Genomic DNA, 16,520 nt, shown 5'->3' with positions numbered 1-16,520 from the left:
GTTTTTTGAATTTTAAGATCAGTTATGAAAGTTTTTAGGCCTAAGATTCATTACTGCTTATAATTGATTTCAGGCTTAAAGGTATACATAAATTATCTAACACTATTTTTGTTCATTAAAAAATAATAAAATATATTTACACATAGTTTAAAAACTGCATATATCTTAATCGCACTTATGTATCATACATAATAATTAATTCACTTAATAATCATTATATGTTTAAAATAATATCCAGTAATAGCCTATGACTAGGAGGTAGGCCCTATATTCTAATTAAAACTGTTTACAAAGATTAAGTTTTTTTTTTGTTATTTACATGGCTCAAAAAATAATAAATGTATAACCATAATTGTTTCTTGAAATATTGATATTGGCATTTGAAGACAAAATAATAAAGAAATCAAATTACACATTTTAAACAATGTAATGTGTTATGTGGTTATCATAACTTCATTATTAACAGAATTCATAGATATTGCTGATCCTTTCTCAGTTAATTCTTTTTTAAATGAAGATAGATTTTGAGTGAACCTATTAAAAAATATATAAGGTTAAATTTGAAATGTTTAATACTTTGTATACTTAATTAATATTATACCTTTCTCGATTCCTGCTTGCTAAATTTCTTTCAACTCCTTCCATCAACATTTCAAACCATTGAGCCATTGCAGTTTGTTTATCAATTGGTTGACTTTGTAGAATAATATCTCTTAGTTGATTAAAATACTAAACAAAATTATGTGATATTGCACAGATTAGCTTTTATTTAGTTCAGATTAAAGTATATACTATCAATAATACCTCTTCATTAAGTAGTATAAGCCCAAGAAGTGGTCTAGACATTGACCATTGATTTCTACATTCTTCAAATATGATTATATTGAGTACAGTCTGTAAAATTTGTCTAAATACACCTAAATGTGTTTCTAGAGTGCGTAAAAAAATTTCATTTACTTGTTGCATGCGACGCCTCACTTTTTTACCTAAGTTAATAAAATTATTAGTTTTAGTAATTTTTTTTTTTAGGTTTTTATATTTCTATTTTTACTATTTTAGTTGATAGTTTACCTTTTAACAATAATTGTTTAAATACATAAGTAACAATATGATCAAGAGTAGTGCAACATCCCGTGCAAATAGACATATCTGAAAAATAATAACATTAATAATAGGCAGGCAATGATTAATGAATAAGATTAACAATAGACAAAGCACATTGATTATATATTTTATAATTAATGAATAATTTAAAGTTATAAATCTCAAAAATTTTATTATTTCTTTGTTTTTGGTTCTGATATATAACAATTTAAAATTGCCTTAGTATTATATAACTCTTCATTTTAATTAATTAACAACCATTTTATTATAAGTGGAATTTATTAATGCATGCTATACTACCTAAGCTTCTTTTCTTGCTTTTGACCTCAGTAACATGATATACAGTACCTACTATAAACTTTTTAAACCAAAACATCTTAAATTCAGGTAAAGCCACTTGCCAAAGTAAACACAAATGTCCAAATTTTACCTTAGACATTTCTTTCTGTTATTACAGTTTATAATTTGTGTCACAAGTAAACGTCTATAGTATGATTAGTTTATCTAAATAACATATGACGCATACAATTCCTCTACTATGCAACAATTGTTTTATGAGAGAATGAGCAGCAAGATAAGTTTCGGTCAACCATTGTATGTATTCTATGTGGAGTGTATAGTCTTTAATTTAGTCCACTGTTGCTGATCCACTTAAGAATGAACATTTTACTATAGAAAAGATATTTCTTTAAGCCTAAACAATCATGCTGATACCAAGTTTCCTAGCATTTCAAATTTAAACACCCAATTAATCTATTCATTTTAAACTTTTTACAAATGAACCTTCTAATCTATTAAAACATAATGTTGTTATTGCCATACTGGTTTTATATAAGATTTGTATAGTAAGAATAACACTTAAAACTAAAAACAATTCTGTGACCTTAGCAATTTCCTCTTAGCAATTTCCTTATCCATAAAACCACTCAGGAAAATTTTTCATAATGGGTAATGGGTTCAACTTGTAACTCAGTATTGACTGAATTTCCTTGCTAATATCATAATACCTACCCAAAAATGATTTTTTATAAAACAAATTTAATAAATTAATTGATTTAAATAACATTTTCAATCCGTCATGTAAAGGTATGTTTATCCGAACTCAAATAACTCTATCAGTCCGATTATCTTACATCTGTATTTTGTAAACTAGTCAGATAAAATATCCTCAAAAACATTGTCTGATAGTAAAAATCTAACTTAACTTTACCTCATAACCTTTATGCTTTTAAAGTTTAGACAAGATAAAGGAACTATCAACTACTTCACCACCAATTTAGTTAAAATAATTAATTAATATTTCAATAACAAAGAATACCTAGTAGCTGCCTTTGTTGACATTTGTAATACCTGAATACCTGATTCCGTAAACATTACTTAATAGATCTCCTGGCTATACTTATGAAACCTCTGTCTCTTATTCGGTTGGTCATAATTATTTAGTATACATAGATAAAATAAGTTGTTTTCTTTTACAATAAGTAATATATAACTGACTTAGCTATCAATTCCATAAATGATATACATCATATTATATAAGCTATTTATTTTAATTTTGATTGTGTATATAATATTTTAGTATTGTCAATTAAATTTAACATTTTAATGAACAAACTCATTAAAAAAAGTTTAAGTTAATTTTAATATTAATATAAAAATTGAATACATAATATTAAGTAAATTTTCACTATTAAGTTTAAAAATTTAACTTTACGCCTTCTGAAGTACTAACAAATTTGTATTCATTTTACACATTTATCTCATAATATAGGGTAATATATCTTTTAATAATAAATAACTCACCTAATGCATTCAGTCCTTCAGATATGGATGAAAGTATGTACAGAAATACTTGAGGTTCTAAAGTAGATAAAAACTCCATATGATCTTGAGCAAGGCATTCAAGTAATCCATAGTATGTTTGTGATAATTTAGGATAATGCTAGAATTAAATTTAAATTAACGACTAATATTGCATTTATAAATACATTAATTTAATACAAGAAAAATCTTGGATAAGTATAGTAAAACTATAACATTACAATTGTAGATTTTAACTTAACTCAGTTTTGTAAAAATACAACAATAAACTGGGTGAATCAAACAGGCTTATGTGCAATGCAATTAAATTGTATAAAGCTAAGCATAGGTTAATTAAGATGGATAACTAATAAGTAGTACCATAGTATTAATATTATAACATTAAAATATGTAGTAATTAAGTGAAGAAAATCTTTCATCTGCATTATTTAAATAGTCACTATCTGATATGAATTATTTTATAAGGAATACAAGAATAAATAAATCTCAGAGAATTTAAAAATTTATAAAATTCAGTTAGCAAATTTTCAATTTGTTAGCATAACACATAAAAAAAAAACATATTGTAAAACAAAAAAAGATATACAGGCCATTAGTTACCCATACATACTTTTATATTTAAATATAAAAGATGGCCCGCTGATAAATTTTTTTGTTGCCCATGACTAACAATTTTTATGAACAAAATAAAATAATAATAATAAAACAAGTTATAAAATATTAAATTTGTATCATAACCATCTTAAAAAATGATATATTTGGTATATATTAGTATACTGTCTTATCTTCAAATAAACTGTAATTGAATAAGTATTATTAATGATTTAATATACATATATATTAGATTAATAAATTATAGATTGATATTGTAATTAATAAAATTTAAAAAATGTGTAAAAAATATTTTTTTTTGATAAATGTTTATGTGCCCATATAGTAAACTATTCAATACATTTGGCCCAATTAATACTTTTGAGTTTGACGTGCCTCTTAAAGTAATAGAAAATATAGAAAATCAACTAAAAATCTTTTTATACCCACCACTTCATAATGATATAAGCGATAATTTGATACAGCTAGTGTTGTTAAAAAATAGATTAAAAATTATTTAATCTACAATTAAGCATTCCAACAATTTACTCAGAATAAAGAATACATAATATTAATTTAAAAACTAGTTTGTAATTTCATTTTAATGCAAATATTATACAACTTACCAAAAGATCACTCAAAGGAATTGAAAGTAATAATTTTACAAATATATTAAGAGCATTTTCTAAAGTGTCATCACCATAAAGTTTAAATACACCAAAGTTGACATAGTTTCCACATAATGCTGCTTTTAACATTGAAAAACAAATAGATATGCCCTTTAACTTTTTTTTATATAACATATCTTGCTGAACATCAAGATTTAAAATATTATTTCCTATAACAAAAATGTTTATGTTTACTTTTTTAACAAAAAAAAAGTTTGAGAAAATGCTTACCATAAGTACAAACAACTTTACTAGCTTCGCGGAATAATAATATTCCATTTGGAGATGATACATCAACTTGAAGTCTTTGTGAACGGTTCAAAGCTAATTCTGCATAGAGTTTTAATAATGGAGTAGTTATCTCAGGATCAGCATACCATAGTTCCATTGCACGTAGTAAAATTGGTGTATATGAAGGATATAACCATTCAAACAATAACATAAATGATGTCTTAGTATTGAATGAAAAAGCTAAGCCTCTAAGGTCTCTAATAAGGCCAATTAGGGCTTTTTTTGCTTCAATATTTGAATATACTGATGTATCATTTACACCGTTAACTGTAGCTAATAAAGCTCCTATTGACTCAACAGATGCTAAGAATAAAAAGTAATAAAAATAGTTGATTATATATACAGTATGAATTATATTTATTAAATACATTTACCTGTTAGAGGTATCATAAAATTATCAAATTTATCTTCATCTTCCAATAAATCAATCATAAGTAATCTACCTAATGAAGTATAAAATGATGATCTATGTCTCATATCTTTAACACTAAATGTGTTACCCAATAAAGGAAAATGTTCACTCTGTTAAAAATAATTAATCATTTATTAATATATTTTTAATTAAAAAAAAAAAGATGTAAATGATTTTAATTTACTGTATGATTGTTTAATAGGAACTGAATTTCATCAAGTTTTACTAATTTTCTAACACTAGAAAAACCAACTGAAAGATCATTCAATAAAGCTAATGTTTTTTGAATTACTGTATTACTGGAGCACCAAAATTTTAAATTTGTTATACTGAAAAATAAATTAATAAAATTGTTTTATAACTAACAGTATTAAATTAAAATTGAAATAATTTACATTTTTCTCATAAAAATACTTAGAACCATGTGCTCTTCACTAATACCAAGGACATCATGCAATCGGCGATAGACCTTTGAATTCTTAGGTACCTATATAAAAGTAATTCATAGTTGTACATCATTCAAAATATTAAAAATGTAAATAAATGTAACAACCACATTAGATTATATGGCCAAAATAATGAAATTTTAAATGATCCATATAATTTATTTTCCTTACTTGATCACCTATATAGATTTTTCGAAATTGTTCAAAAAAAAATAAAAATGAATGTTCTAATTTCTCATAACCTCCCTGTGGCAGCCTTGCATCACTAAAAGTCATTAATTGTAGAACTTTACAAGCCATTTCTCCATCCATTGCATCTCCATCATCATTGCTATTAAATGTTACTCGACCACCAATTGCTGCTCCAATTAAGTATACTAACCAAGTTAAACGACCTAAATTAAAAATTATTTTTATATTACAACATAAATAATAACACAGCATGCCATACCATATCATAATAGTATAAAACCTGATAAAATGTTACATGATTATTTAAATTAAAATATACCTACTACCCTAATATCTATGACAACAATTAGTTTTAAATATTAGTTTGGATAACAAGAAACAAGAGTATAATGGTAAAAAGCGTTTAAAGAAAATACATTTATCAATATTTTTTAAGATACTACCAAAAAAAAGTTAATACAAAATAATAGATGACTAATAAATATGTACTAATATAAAAAAATATTAACAAATTCTCCGCATCAAAACATACATAGAACATAGAAAATTTATGTTTGGTAGAATTAATTTTGTAATGTTAGTTTTAATTTAAATGAGTTGACTACTTAAAGATAAAAACAATTCATAATGTTTAAAAATATTTCAATTTATAAACAAGTTTAAATATTAAGTTATGTCTATTTAAAACTGTCATATCTGAATTAAAATATAAATATCATAAAAAATTCTAAAAAAAATAATGATCTTATCTTTAAGAATAATAATTAGTGTATTCATTCTAATCCTAACATCAAAGCTAACATAATACAATAGGTATAAATTTAGTATGCAATATGTTTGTAAGATGAAGGCAATGTATGTGGGAGAGATGTTTTTTAAATAAATAAGGCTTCAACCATGGTACATTGATAGTTCAATATTTCTTATTACATAAGCAACTCGAAAAGTATGATTGAAGAGGAAAAGATATTTGCAAACTACTCTTTGTTACATTCTCGTAATAACGATATAAGTTTATACTTTATTGTAAAGACTATAGATCAGGGGTGGTTAAACTTTTTTTAGTCACAATATACTAAAATATACTTCACCTTTGAGGATCGACTTCCATAGAATTTTTTTTTTATTATTGAATAACTATAATTATTAAAAAACATATAGGGCGAGTGGCCCTAAAAATAAATTCTAACATGATCAACTTTGAAATTGTCCGCGATCAACTCTTTGACCACCCCTGCTATAGATAGTTTGAACAGTTTTATATCTTATAAATAAGGAACAGATTTCAATGCAAATTGCATTTTGTAAAACAACGCTTTCCAAGCACAAAATTTTTTTAATATATCAAGGAATGATACTTTTATTTTGCATTTTTCAAGAGATTTTTTCTTATTTTTACACACTTCATAAAATTATTAGAGAATTTGGTAAAATGTTTTTTGATTTACTCCTAAAAGAAAAAACATTATATTTATATTTGAAAATATTAAACACCATCTAATTATCAAGTGCAAATGCAAAGTAAAAATAAAATGAATATGCCAACTGAACTGTATAATGAGTTTTTGAAAATAATTTTCAAGATAGTAAAAAATGAGAGAAAAATAATTTTTAGGACATTTTTTAACCATAATTTTAATAAGTGCATTAAATTGTATCTTTAAGAAGACGTTGTACCCGCATATTATGTTGTCTCCATCATACACGTAGGACCTAGTAAATTTTTGTTCACCAGTTTCAATAATAGCCTTTTAGTTTTAATATTAGAGTGAATGAAAATTTACTATGTTGTGCAAGCGTAAGACGAAGAAAACACATGTGGGTGCTTAAGGCAATTTTTTTTTTTTTAAGTATTTAAATCCACACCCTAATAAGTAATGCATGAATATGACTAAAATATAAATCAAATTAAACTTATAATAAATCGTATTTAACATACCTTCTTGAATCTTTAAATCATAAATAGAAGCAGAAGCTGAAGCAATAATTTCTTGATAGTTGGTAGCTGATTGATCAAATAATTGAGCAATTAATGAGCATGTCTTTTGATAATGACATCTGCCAATCACAGATAACTGCTCAAGCTGTTGTTGGACATTAGTGAAATCATCTAATGGGTCATCCAATCCATCTCTTACAATAAGTGTAACACTTTCTATCCTGGATGATATATATGCCTTGGTAACTTCTGGAGTATAAGTTTCCAATAAATGAGGTTCTGCAGCTTTGACATAAGGTACTGATGCCACCATTCTTTGCCAGAAACTTAATAGATAATGAAAAGAATTTGGAGCACATTGGTAGACCTATATAAATACAGATTTTTTATATAAATATTTAATTTAATTGCTTGTGTGTCAGCATTGAAAATGTTAATTATATTAAATATTTAGGGCTATATATTGATTTACAATTAAAATGGAAAAAACATATAGATTATTTAGAAAATTTTATTCGTAAATTGTTTACATATTTAATAATTTAAGGTATATTTTTGATAAAAAAACATTTAAGAATAATATATATTTCACTTATACAATCACTTATATCTTATGACAGCGGTCTCCAAACTACGACCCGCAACCCCCATAGAACATTAAATATACAAGTAGATATCTAAAATTTTAAAATTTTAAATTGTAGGTGTTAATAAACTTTTGGCCCGCTAAGAGCATTTGATATTTTTTGTGGCTTTTGAATAAAAAAGTTTAGAGACCTCTGACTAATGGTATTGAGAATTGAGGATGCACTTATGATATCCATTTAAGCAAACCAATAGTTACTATCAATAAAATAATTAAATTTATATTAAAATTACCAGGCTGTACTAATACTGATTTTAGCTACAAGTTTTTAATTTTGATGAAAAATGCCTGTTAGTTATTACATATATATATAAACATAAATAAATCAACGGTTCTATATTCTCTTTTTACCTTTTAGCGACATGCTGCTTTTAGAAGACTCGCCCCATTTCACATGTCAAGGTGTCAAAGATGGTTCTTGGTTAACTAGACAAGTCTAGTTACCCAAGGGGTTGGGGGGTCGGTAATTACTGGCCGGCTCTCCCCAGAGTCCTGACGCCACTACGCTCAAAATACTCAATGGCTACTTTGGAATCAAACCCAGGACCCAGAAGCACGCCAGAGAACATTATTTCAGACCCACTTGGTTAGGGGTGATCCCTACTTATATATAAACATAAAAATATTATTCCAAAATGGAATCATAATTTTAATATGAGATAGAAGAAAAATGTTAGTATAACTATTGAAAGATGTTATAAAAATGTTAGTTTCAACAATTCGTTGAATACCGCTATCAAAACAATTAAAGAATTAATTATTAATGTTAATCATTTTAAAATTAATAAAAGTAAATTATCTTTACAAATTATTAATCTTAAGTTGTTTATTTGTATTATATTGTTATCCATGACCAAATTGTATTCTGTGTAAATTAATTTAAATATTCAATATTGTATATAAATTGTATTATTCATATTACAAACTTAACTTTAAGAACTACACCTACCAACACAAGCTTTTAGCTTATAAGTATGCAAATTTTTCTTGTTTAAATTATATATATATATATATATATATATATATATATATATATATTCATTACTTAATAATATTTAGTTCTCTGGAATTTCAACCAAAATAATAAATACTAAATTCATTATTACATTAATATTAAATAGATTTATGCAATAGAAAAACATTTACAATAATAATGTATTAATCACAACATAAATTTTATTTTATTTATTAAATTGTATCAATACAAAAAAAAAATTGTTATGTTATATTGTATTATTATTACCAGACCTAAGATTTATGAACAATATGTCAATATTCAATAGTAGAAAATGCATTTAATTTGTTAAATAATTCTTAAATATGAAATAAACTTAATAAATTTGCTATACAATTTTTACCTGTAAACTCTCAACTGTGAATTTTGCAATGAGACCAACGGTTTCTTGATAACTGTCAACCATCACAAGTTCCCCAAGCTGATAATTTGATTTCAGTCTTGCTAATAAACGGCAAAATTCGTGGTAATTATTTGAATCAGCTAAACCCTACGAATAAAATAAAATATATTTTAAAAATACTACAATATTTTAAATATGATTTTAATAATAAGAACTACAACAATAGCTTATGTAACATTTAATAAATTAATAAATTAACAATTTGTATAACATCAAAATACAATTTATATTCAATCAAAAGCTTAATACCTGAGGATTAAGTAGAATATCTTTAACACCATTTACTAAATGAGATAAAAATTTAGCTCTTTCAGTAGTACTAAATAAGGAACGTCGAACTGAAGCTAGTTGCACCAAGCATGATAGAGCCTAAACAATTATAAATGAAATTAATACAATTATGAGGCATAGTGTGCAATTTTTTAAAAGTTATTCTTACAAGACTTGACAAACTAGGTGGCAGGGAATGATAGAGATCGAAAAATAGTGTTAAAGTAGATTGTTCAAGGAATGCTGGTCTCCAACCTGTGGGTATTTGAACAGTACAAATATCATCAGCCGATTCATCACAAGTTGTACCAATAAAATCATAAGTTAAGCAATTCTGAGCTAACTGTAGACACCGAGACATGAATCCATGCTATAACAAACATAAAAATATATTAAATCAATGATAAGTATAATATTAATAAACCAAACATTTACTTGGGTTTCGTCAGTAAAATTTAAATTTTTTCGATTATTATTAGCACCCCGCAACATTTGACACGACATTCGAAAAATTTCAAATAATTGTGTATCTCTGAATGATGATGCAACTTTACGATGTTTTAAAACAGCTCGGTGAGATTCTACATCAGCTACAGTGTTCATTTCAGTTGTTAACTGAGATAATAGTTGAACACCAATCATGCAATGTTCAACATTTGTTCCCTAAAACATTTATGCTTTAGTATCTAATAAAATATATATATTTATTATTTTTAATAACAGAAATCAACCTTAATCAAATAGATAGGTTAACTTAGCTTAGATATTGAGAAAAATTGGTCTTTAATAAACTGACCATCAGTAGCAGTGCAACAATAATACATTAACACTTTGACCGCCACATGGCCGCCGGCAGTCATCTGCAATTCTCAAATTTTGTGAATTTGTGACCGCCAGCGCCCATAGTTCAACATTCCTACCACGCCATATGACCGCCAGCGACCACATATGAATTTGGTTTTACATTATTAACTTTTCTATGGAGCTACAATAATGCACTAAAATAAGGACCATGGCATAACGGAATCATTACAATTTTTCTGATATACGTTTTTTTTTCAATTTTTATTTTTCTATTTTTTCAAATATTTGAGGTATACAAATTTGAAATACATTGAAAAATATGCTTGACGTATAACAAATATCAATTGAATGTCCACCGGCGGCTATGTGGAGGTCAACATGGTTAAGATGAATATAAGTTACAAATTTAAAACACCTGAGAAGCATACTGGAGTACTAAACTCCCTAGTATTTATTAAGTATGAAAAATTCAACTTATTGTTTTCAAAATCTAGGGGTTATCGATTGTGTTATTCTGCAATTATTTAAGTTTTTGCCACTATTTCTAATAATCATTACTATGAGGATGTAGTTTTTAAGTAGTATCTATTAAAACAAAATATATTGACTAAAATTATAAGTCAACATTTTAGTTACTTGTAAAAAGACTGAAATATCAGATACAACATTTCTAAATGCATAGGAATCTTTTTCTCCATCAAACCATCCTTGTTTAGTAATCTTTGCAAATAATAACACAAGTGCTTGGACTACAAATGATGGTAATTTAGGACGTGTAGCCAAATAATTCAAAATATAATTTCCTAAAATAAAAATATATTAATAACTATAATTGGTATAAAATATTTTTAAATCATGTTAAACATCAAAATAGTTTAAATAAAATAACTTACTGATCTGTATTCTTTGATCAAGATTTAAGGTTAATGGAGTGCGTGATAAAAGTTTAGTTATAGTTGTAGTTGCTAATAGTTGAGAATAATGTGAGTCAGCTCTTTCCAATAGCAATTGACACTTGGATAGTGTGTTAGGAGTATTACTATTTTGAAATGAAACCAAAGCTTTTTCGGCTTCTACGCAGAGGGTAGCATCCCTTGATTCGTACATTTGCTTGCATAGCATCTCCAAACGTGGAATACTCTAAAAAATTAGAAGATTTGATTAAACAAATTAATATATTTAACATACCTATAATTAAAAAGGTAAACCATTTTTATCAAAAATAGTTATAAACTAGGATAATCTGTAGGTTGTTTAAGATATTTAAAAAATAATTAAACAATAAATGTTTGTATTGAACAAAAATAAAAATTTAATATTTATAACAAATATTAACATTCTATTGAAAAAATACAATAAATTTAAACTAATAAAATTCAATTCAGTACATTATAATTTAATTCAAAAGTACAGTGCGAATATTCAAATTAAATTATATCTAAAAATTTAATCATAACAATAATATAATTTCATTGATTAATTTTAGAGATTTGTTGAAAAATATTTTTTATTTTAAAATATCATTGAATCACTACAACATTCACAAAAGTTTGATATTTTATCAGTACTTCAACATTTTTAACATACTAACTTGACATATAATGATATTGGAGATTTAAGGGTAAATCATTAATATATCTGTTTTATTTAACTGTTCTAATCTCTTAAAATCATAAATTTCAATTTTTCCAATAGTAATAAAGATAATAGAGTAAACTATTATAGCTCTTAATAATCATTTATATAATAATTATGATTTATAATTTATGAAGAAAGCATTATAAACAAACTATGTCAGGACTAGTGATTTGACCATATTCAGACTTAGCCAGACACATTATTTTGAGAAGTTTGTTTAAGTTATGTTACAATTAACTAATACCACTTATTAGCAAAGGGTCAATAATATTTCCAACAGCAAAAATTCATACTTTCTTACATTACATCAATATTTTAATAAAAAAAAAAACAAAAAAAACCATAAAATTTAGTTGGTTTAGTAGGTAATTTGAACTTATACTGTCTGAAATTGTATTTGTTTTGATTTTTTATAAAATAATAAATACTTAAATACGAGCTCAAATATAATAGTTTTAGCATATTATATTAAATAATAATAAAACCAAGATAGCAAGTGAGCAAATATCTATGAGAAAATGTTTTTATAATAATTTACATGTCATGTTAATTAGTAATTATTAATAAACTACCTAATATTTGTAATATTTATTTAATAGGTATATTGTAGATGGCCAAAACATTTTTTGCATTAAATGTGTACCATATTTCTTAATATTAATCATACACATTTTCAATAATTTAAGTAAATAATTGTTTTATTTTAAATTTTAATACTGTTGAATATTTATTTAAAAAAGTATATGTAAATTATATAGATAAGATAAAAAGAAAATATTGTTCACAATTTTATATTAATTATAATATTTATAAATAAAATATTGAGTGATTATTATTATGTTTACAAAAATGTATAAAATGTAAATAAATTACCATTATTATAATTATAATTTTATTAATTTATAACATAACAATAAAAACGTAACCATGTTGGCTAATTAAGACTTGCCTGAATATCGTCTGCCATCTCCATCAAAAGCCATTAATCATCCAACAATAATATGTATAGAAACAACCTTATTTTTAGTATTGAGTTGTTGAAAATTATATCACTCCAGACAAACTTATTTCACAGCAATCACACTAAAATTCTAAACTAAAAAAATTCAATGCGAAAAAATAATAAACAGAAATTTTTACCCAACTACAAACAACGTTCGTCTATCTATTTTCATGTTAACCAACATTACACAAGTGCATAAATCATAAATTAAATTAAGTAGCATTTAAATAACACTTGTTCATAATTTTGATAAATTTCCGCACACGGAGTTTTAAATAAATATTTATTTAATAAGTGATTTTAAGTTTTTAACAGATTGTAAGACAAATTAACATTTTAATTATTGTTGGTTAGTCTGAAAATGTGATAAAGTATAGTTAGTATTCTGTTAACAGTTTTTGATATAAAATTATTTTAAATCTAAGATACCCATAGATAGAATAGATATGGTATATATTATATATAATTTTATTATTTAGGTATATACTATACATGTATTAATAATCAGTATAAACTATAAAGTAATAACAATTAACAATGTTTTTGTATACCTAATCTGTTTTTAGTATTGATGTAAATATTTTTATTAGAATATTATTTTGTTGTAATTAATAATTAAATACATTTTTCACTATCTTGAACAGTTTCCAATTTTGATTTTATATCAAATTTGTGTCAGTTGATACTGGGTAACTATATTGAAAAATATCATAAATTCAACGTAAAATTTCATTTGAAAAAATGAATATTCAAGATGATGGTGAAGTTCATGTAAAAATGTTAACTGATGTTTGCCAAAATGTGTGTACATTTATCAAAACTATTACAACGGATAATATGTCAAAAATTAAAATTAATGATTTGCAATGTGTTTGTTCTGAATTAAAAATTAAATTAGAACAAATTAATGAACAAGTTAAAACATTAGCAAGTTTGTTAAATTTCAGAACTGACCAAGATTTGTCTGCTGTTGATATATTGACTCAATGGATTTTATCGCTTTCAAATAAAAATACTGAATATACTAAAAAAAGAAAACTATATTCATCATATTCACCTCTAAAATTATCTCTTAAAGATAAAACTGATTTTAATGAAAGTACTAAAAAAAAATCAATTTTTGAAAAATCTGAAAAAGAAAACAAAATAAAATCTCAAGATGAATTAAATAATGTTTGGAAGTTACAAGTTAAGCGTGATGGAAATCCTTCCGATTTATTAAAGAGATCGAAACAAACAACTTTAATGCTTCAACCAAAAAAAGAAAAGGTAAAAATGAATATTACTACTTTCAATAGTCCAACTCCTAAAATATCGATATTAAATTCTTCTAGTTTGGATAGTCCTGAGATGTTAAATTTGAAAAATTATACTACTAAAGATATGTGTGAAACAAATGTAATTCATAATACACAAATAAATGATTTGGATAATACATCTTCAAGTACTTTTAACAAAAATATGAATCCTAGTAAAAATATATTATCCATTAAAACAAATACTTTAAAATTAAAAGAAACTAGTACTTTACATGATGAGACTGAAAATCTAGATCAATTAGATGATGAAACCATTTGTAGCCCAATCAATATATCAATGAGTATTTTAAATAATGCAACAACACATAAGAAACAAAGCAAAATTCATAATAGTAATTTATTAGATAGTTTTGATATCATTCCTGGTTTAAATGATAAAAAAAGCGATTTACCAAATTACAAATTTAAAGAAGATCCTGTTAGAAAACATAATGAACGAAAGTTATTAAATGGTTGGGATTGTAAAGACTGTTGCAAATTTTATGAAGAAAACAATGATAATCCAGTTGATGCAAAAAATGCCATGAATCACTTTTCAAGACATCGTTCTGTTAAACATCAACATAATGCTCTAACACCCCCAGGGTTTTGGGATCCAATGTAACAACACCAAAGGTATAAATTATTATTCCTAATATGATAATTAGGTTTTAATCAGCTTTCGAACTTAAAGTTTTCATAATTCGTACAATTACTTTTATTGTTTAATAATATAATTATAATTGGTTCTTAACATATTATGTACAAAAAATATAAATATTTTCTACAGCGGTAAAGTAAATATTCAATCTACCTATGTTATATAAATATATCATATATGACACAGCAACTATCAGCAATTTATAAATTATTATTATTTTACTTTGTATTATTATTATGTTAAACATATTTTTATAGTATAGACAATAATTATAGTATATAGATATTTAGATCAATTATATTTTTCAACTTAAAGGTAGGTATTAAAGAAGTACCTATGCCTTAAAATAAGTTTAGAAAATAGTAAATGTAAAAATTATTTAAATATAATTATTTATAGTTGATTTAAATAAAATTATAAGTTATGTATCTACAAAATGATTTTTATTTTATTATGTTTTAAGAGTATTTGACCTTTAAATTGAATACCTAATATTTAAAAAAGTAGGTCAGCGCATTTCGGTGGTAGATGTTTGGCCGTCGTCCCTTCGATCCTCGGATAGGATAGTGTAATTTAACTGTAGGTATTTGATTTGAATACAATATGATTGCATTTGATAAAAAAAACAATTCTGAGTGGATGAAGGGATCTTTTTTATTTCATTTTATTTGTTTCTATGGTGAAGTACAAAGCCGTAATTGTTTTATACTCCACATGATTGTGAAGTTGTGCTTTCTCCTTTAACCGCTTTTATTTCAAGTATCATTTTGAAAATCGAAAAATGACCTCTCTAAAGTACCAGCTCAATAATATTACCTTTCAGAAAATATGCTACATTTGTACTTTTGAGCAAGTTTAGGGGGAGAAAAAGTGTTTACAGAATAAAAAAGAAATAAACATCATTGTAAAACCAATACATTCCTCGCTCCGCTCAGAATCTAAAAAATTATTTTTTACATTTACATAATACAATATTATAAATTAAAATTGATTATTTAGAATGGTAGACGACTAAACCTTATGATAAATATCTACTAACGAGATCATAGTTAAGTATACAGGTGCAGCAGAAGGTTTAGGTTCTGCATCTGCAAAATGTTTTGAGCTGATTACTTGATTAATAATCAATTAGTAGGTAATGTAAGTTATCGACTATTTATCATACTTGGTTGCAATCTAGCCTACCCAATTTTTTCATTAAATAATTGATACTTCAAAAAATTGTATCTTTGTTTCATAAAATAAATAAGTGATAAGTAATATAAGAATAGAAGTGTCCTGTTATTTATTTTTTTTTATATATGGTCACCCTAGATTC

The 16,520-nt window shown here is 24.9% G+C and overlaps 2 protein-coding genes across 2 annotated transcripts; one reads left to right on the top strand and one right to left on the bottom strand.

Annotated features, from left to right (window-relative positions):
- Positions 1-105: 105 nt before the first annotated feature.
- LOC114129551 (exportin-7) lies at positions 106-13,536 on the bottom strand. The gene is made up of 19 exons (XM_027994321.2): positions 13,190-13,536; positions 11,496-11,742; positions 11,239-11,405; positions 10,234-10,461; positions 9,968-10,168; positions 9,778-9,897; positions 9,469-9,615; positions 7,465-7,831; positions 5,505-5,728; positions 5,283-5,374; positions 5,072-5,216; positions 4,850-4,997; positions 4,416-4,778; positions 4,143-4,354; positions 2,908-3,046; positions 1,072-1,149; positions 805-986; positions 602-729; positions 106-534 (listed from the first exon to the last, which is right to left on the bottom strand). The coding sequence occupies exons 1-19, from the start codon at positions 13,211-13,213 to the stop codon at positions 435-437; spliced, it is 3,312 nt and encodes a 1,103-aa protein (XP_027850122.1). The 5' UTR covers positions 13,214-13,536; the 3' UTR covers positions 106-434.
- A 189-nt stretch (positions 13,537-13,725) lies between these two features.
- LOC114129561 (uncharacterized) lies at positions 13,726-15,634 on the top strand. Its single transcript, XM_027994338.2, has one exon. The coding sequence runs from the start codon at positions 13,985-13,987 to the stop codon at positions 15,164-15,166; it is 1,182 nt and encodes a 393-aa protein (XP_027850139.1). The 5' UTR covers positions 13,726-13,984; the 3' UTR covers positions 15,167-15,634.
- The last annotated feature ends 886 nt before the right edge of the window (positions 15,635-16,520 follow it).

The sequence above is a fragment of the Aphis gossypii genome, chromosome 2 (genome assembly GCF_020184175.1).
Source record: "Aphis gossypii isolate Hap1 chromosome 2, ASM2018417v2, whole genome shotgun sequence".
Taxonomy (NCBI): Eukaryota; Metazoa; Arthropoda; class Insecta; order Hemiptera; family Aphididae; genus Aphis; species Aphis gossypii.
Note: the sequence above shows the minus strand (reverse complement) of the source record. Positions and strands in the feature narration are given on the sequence as shown.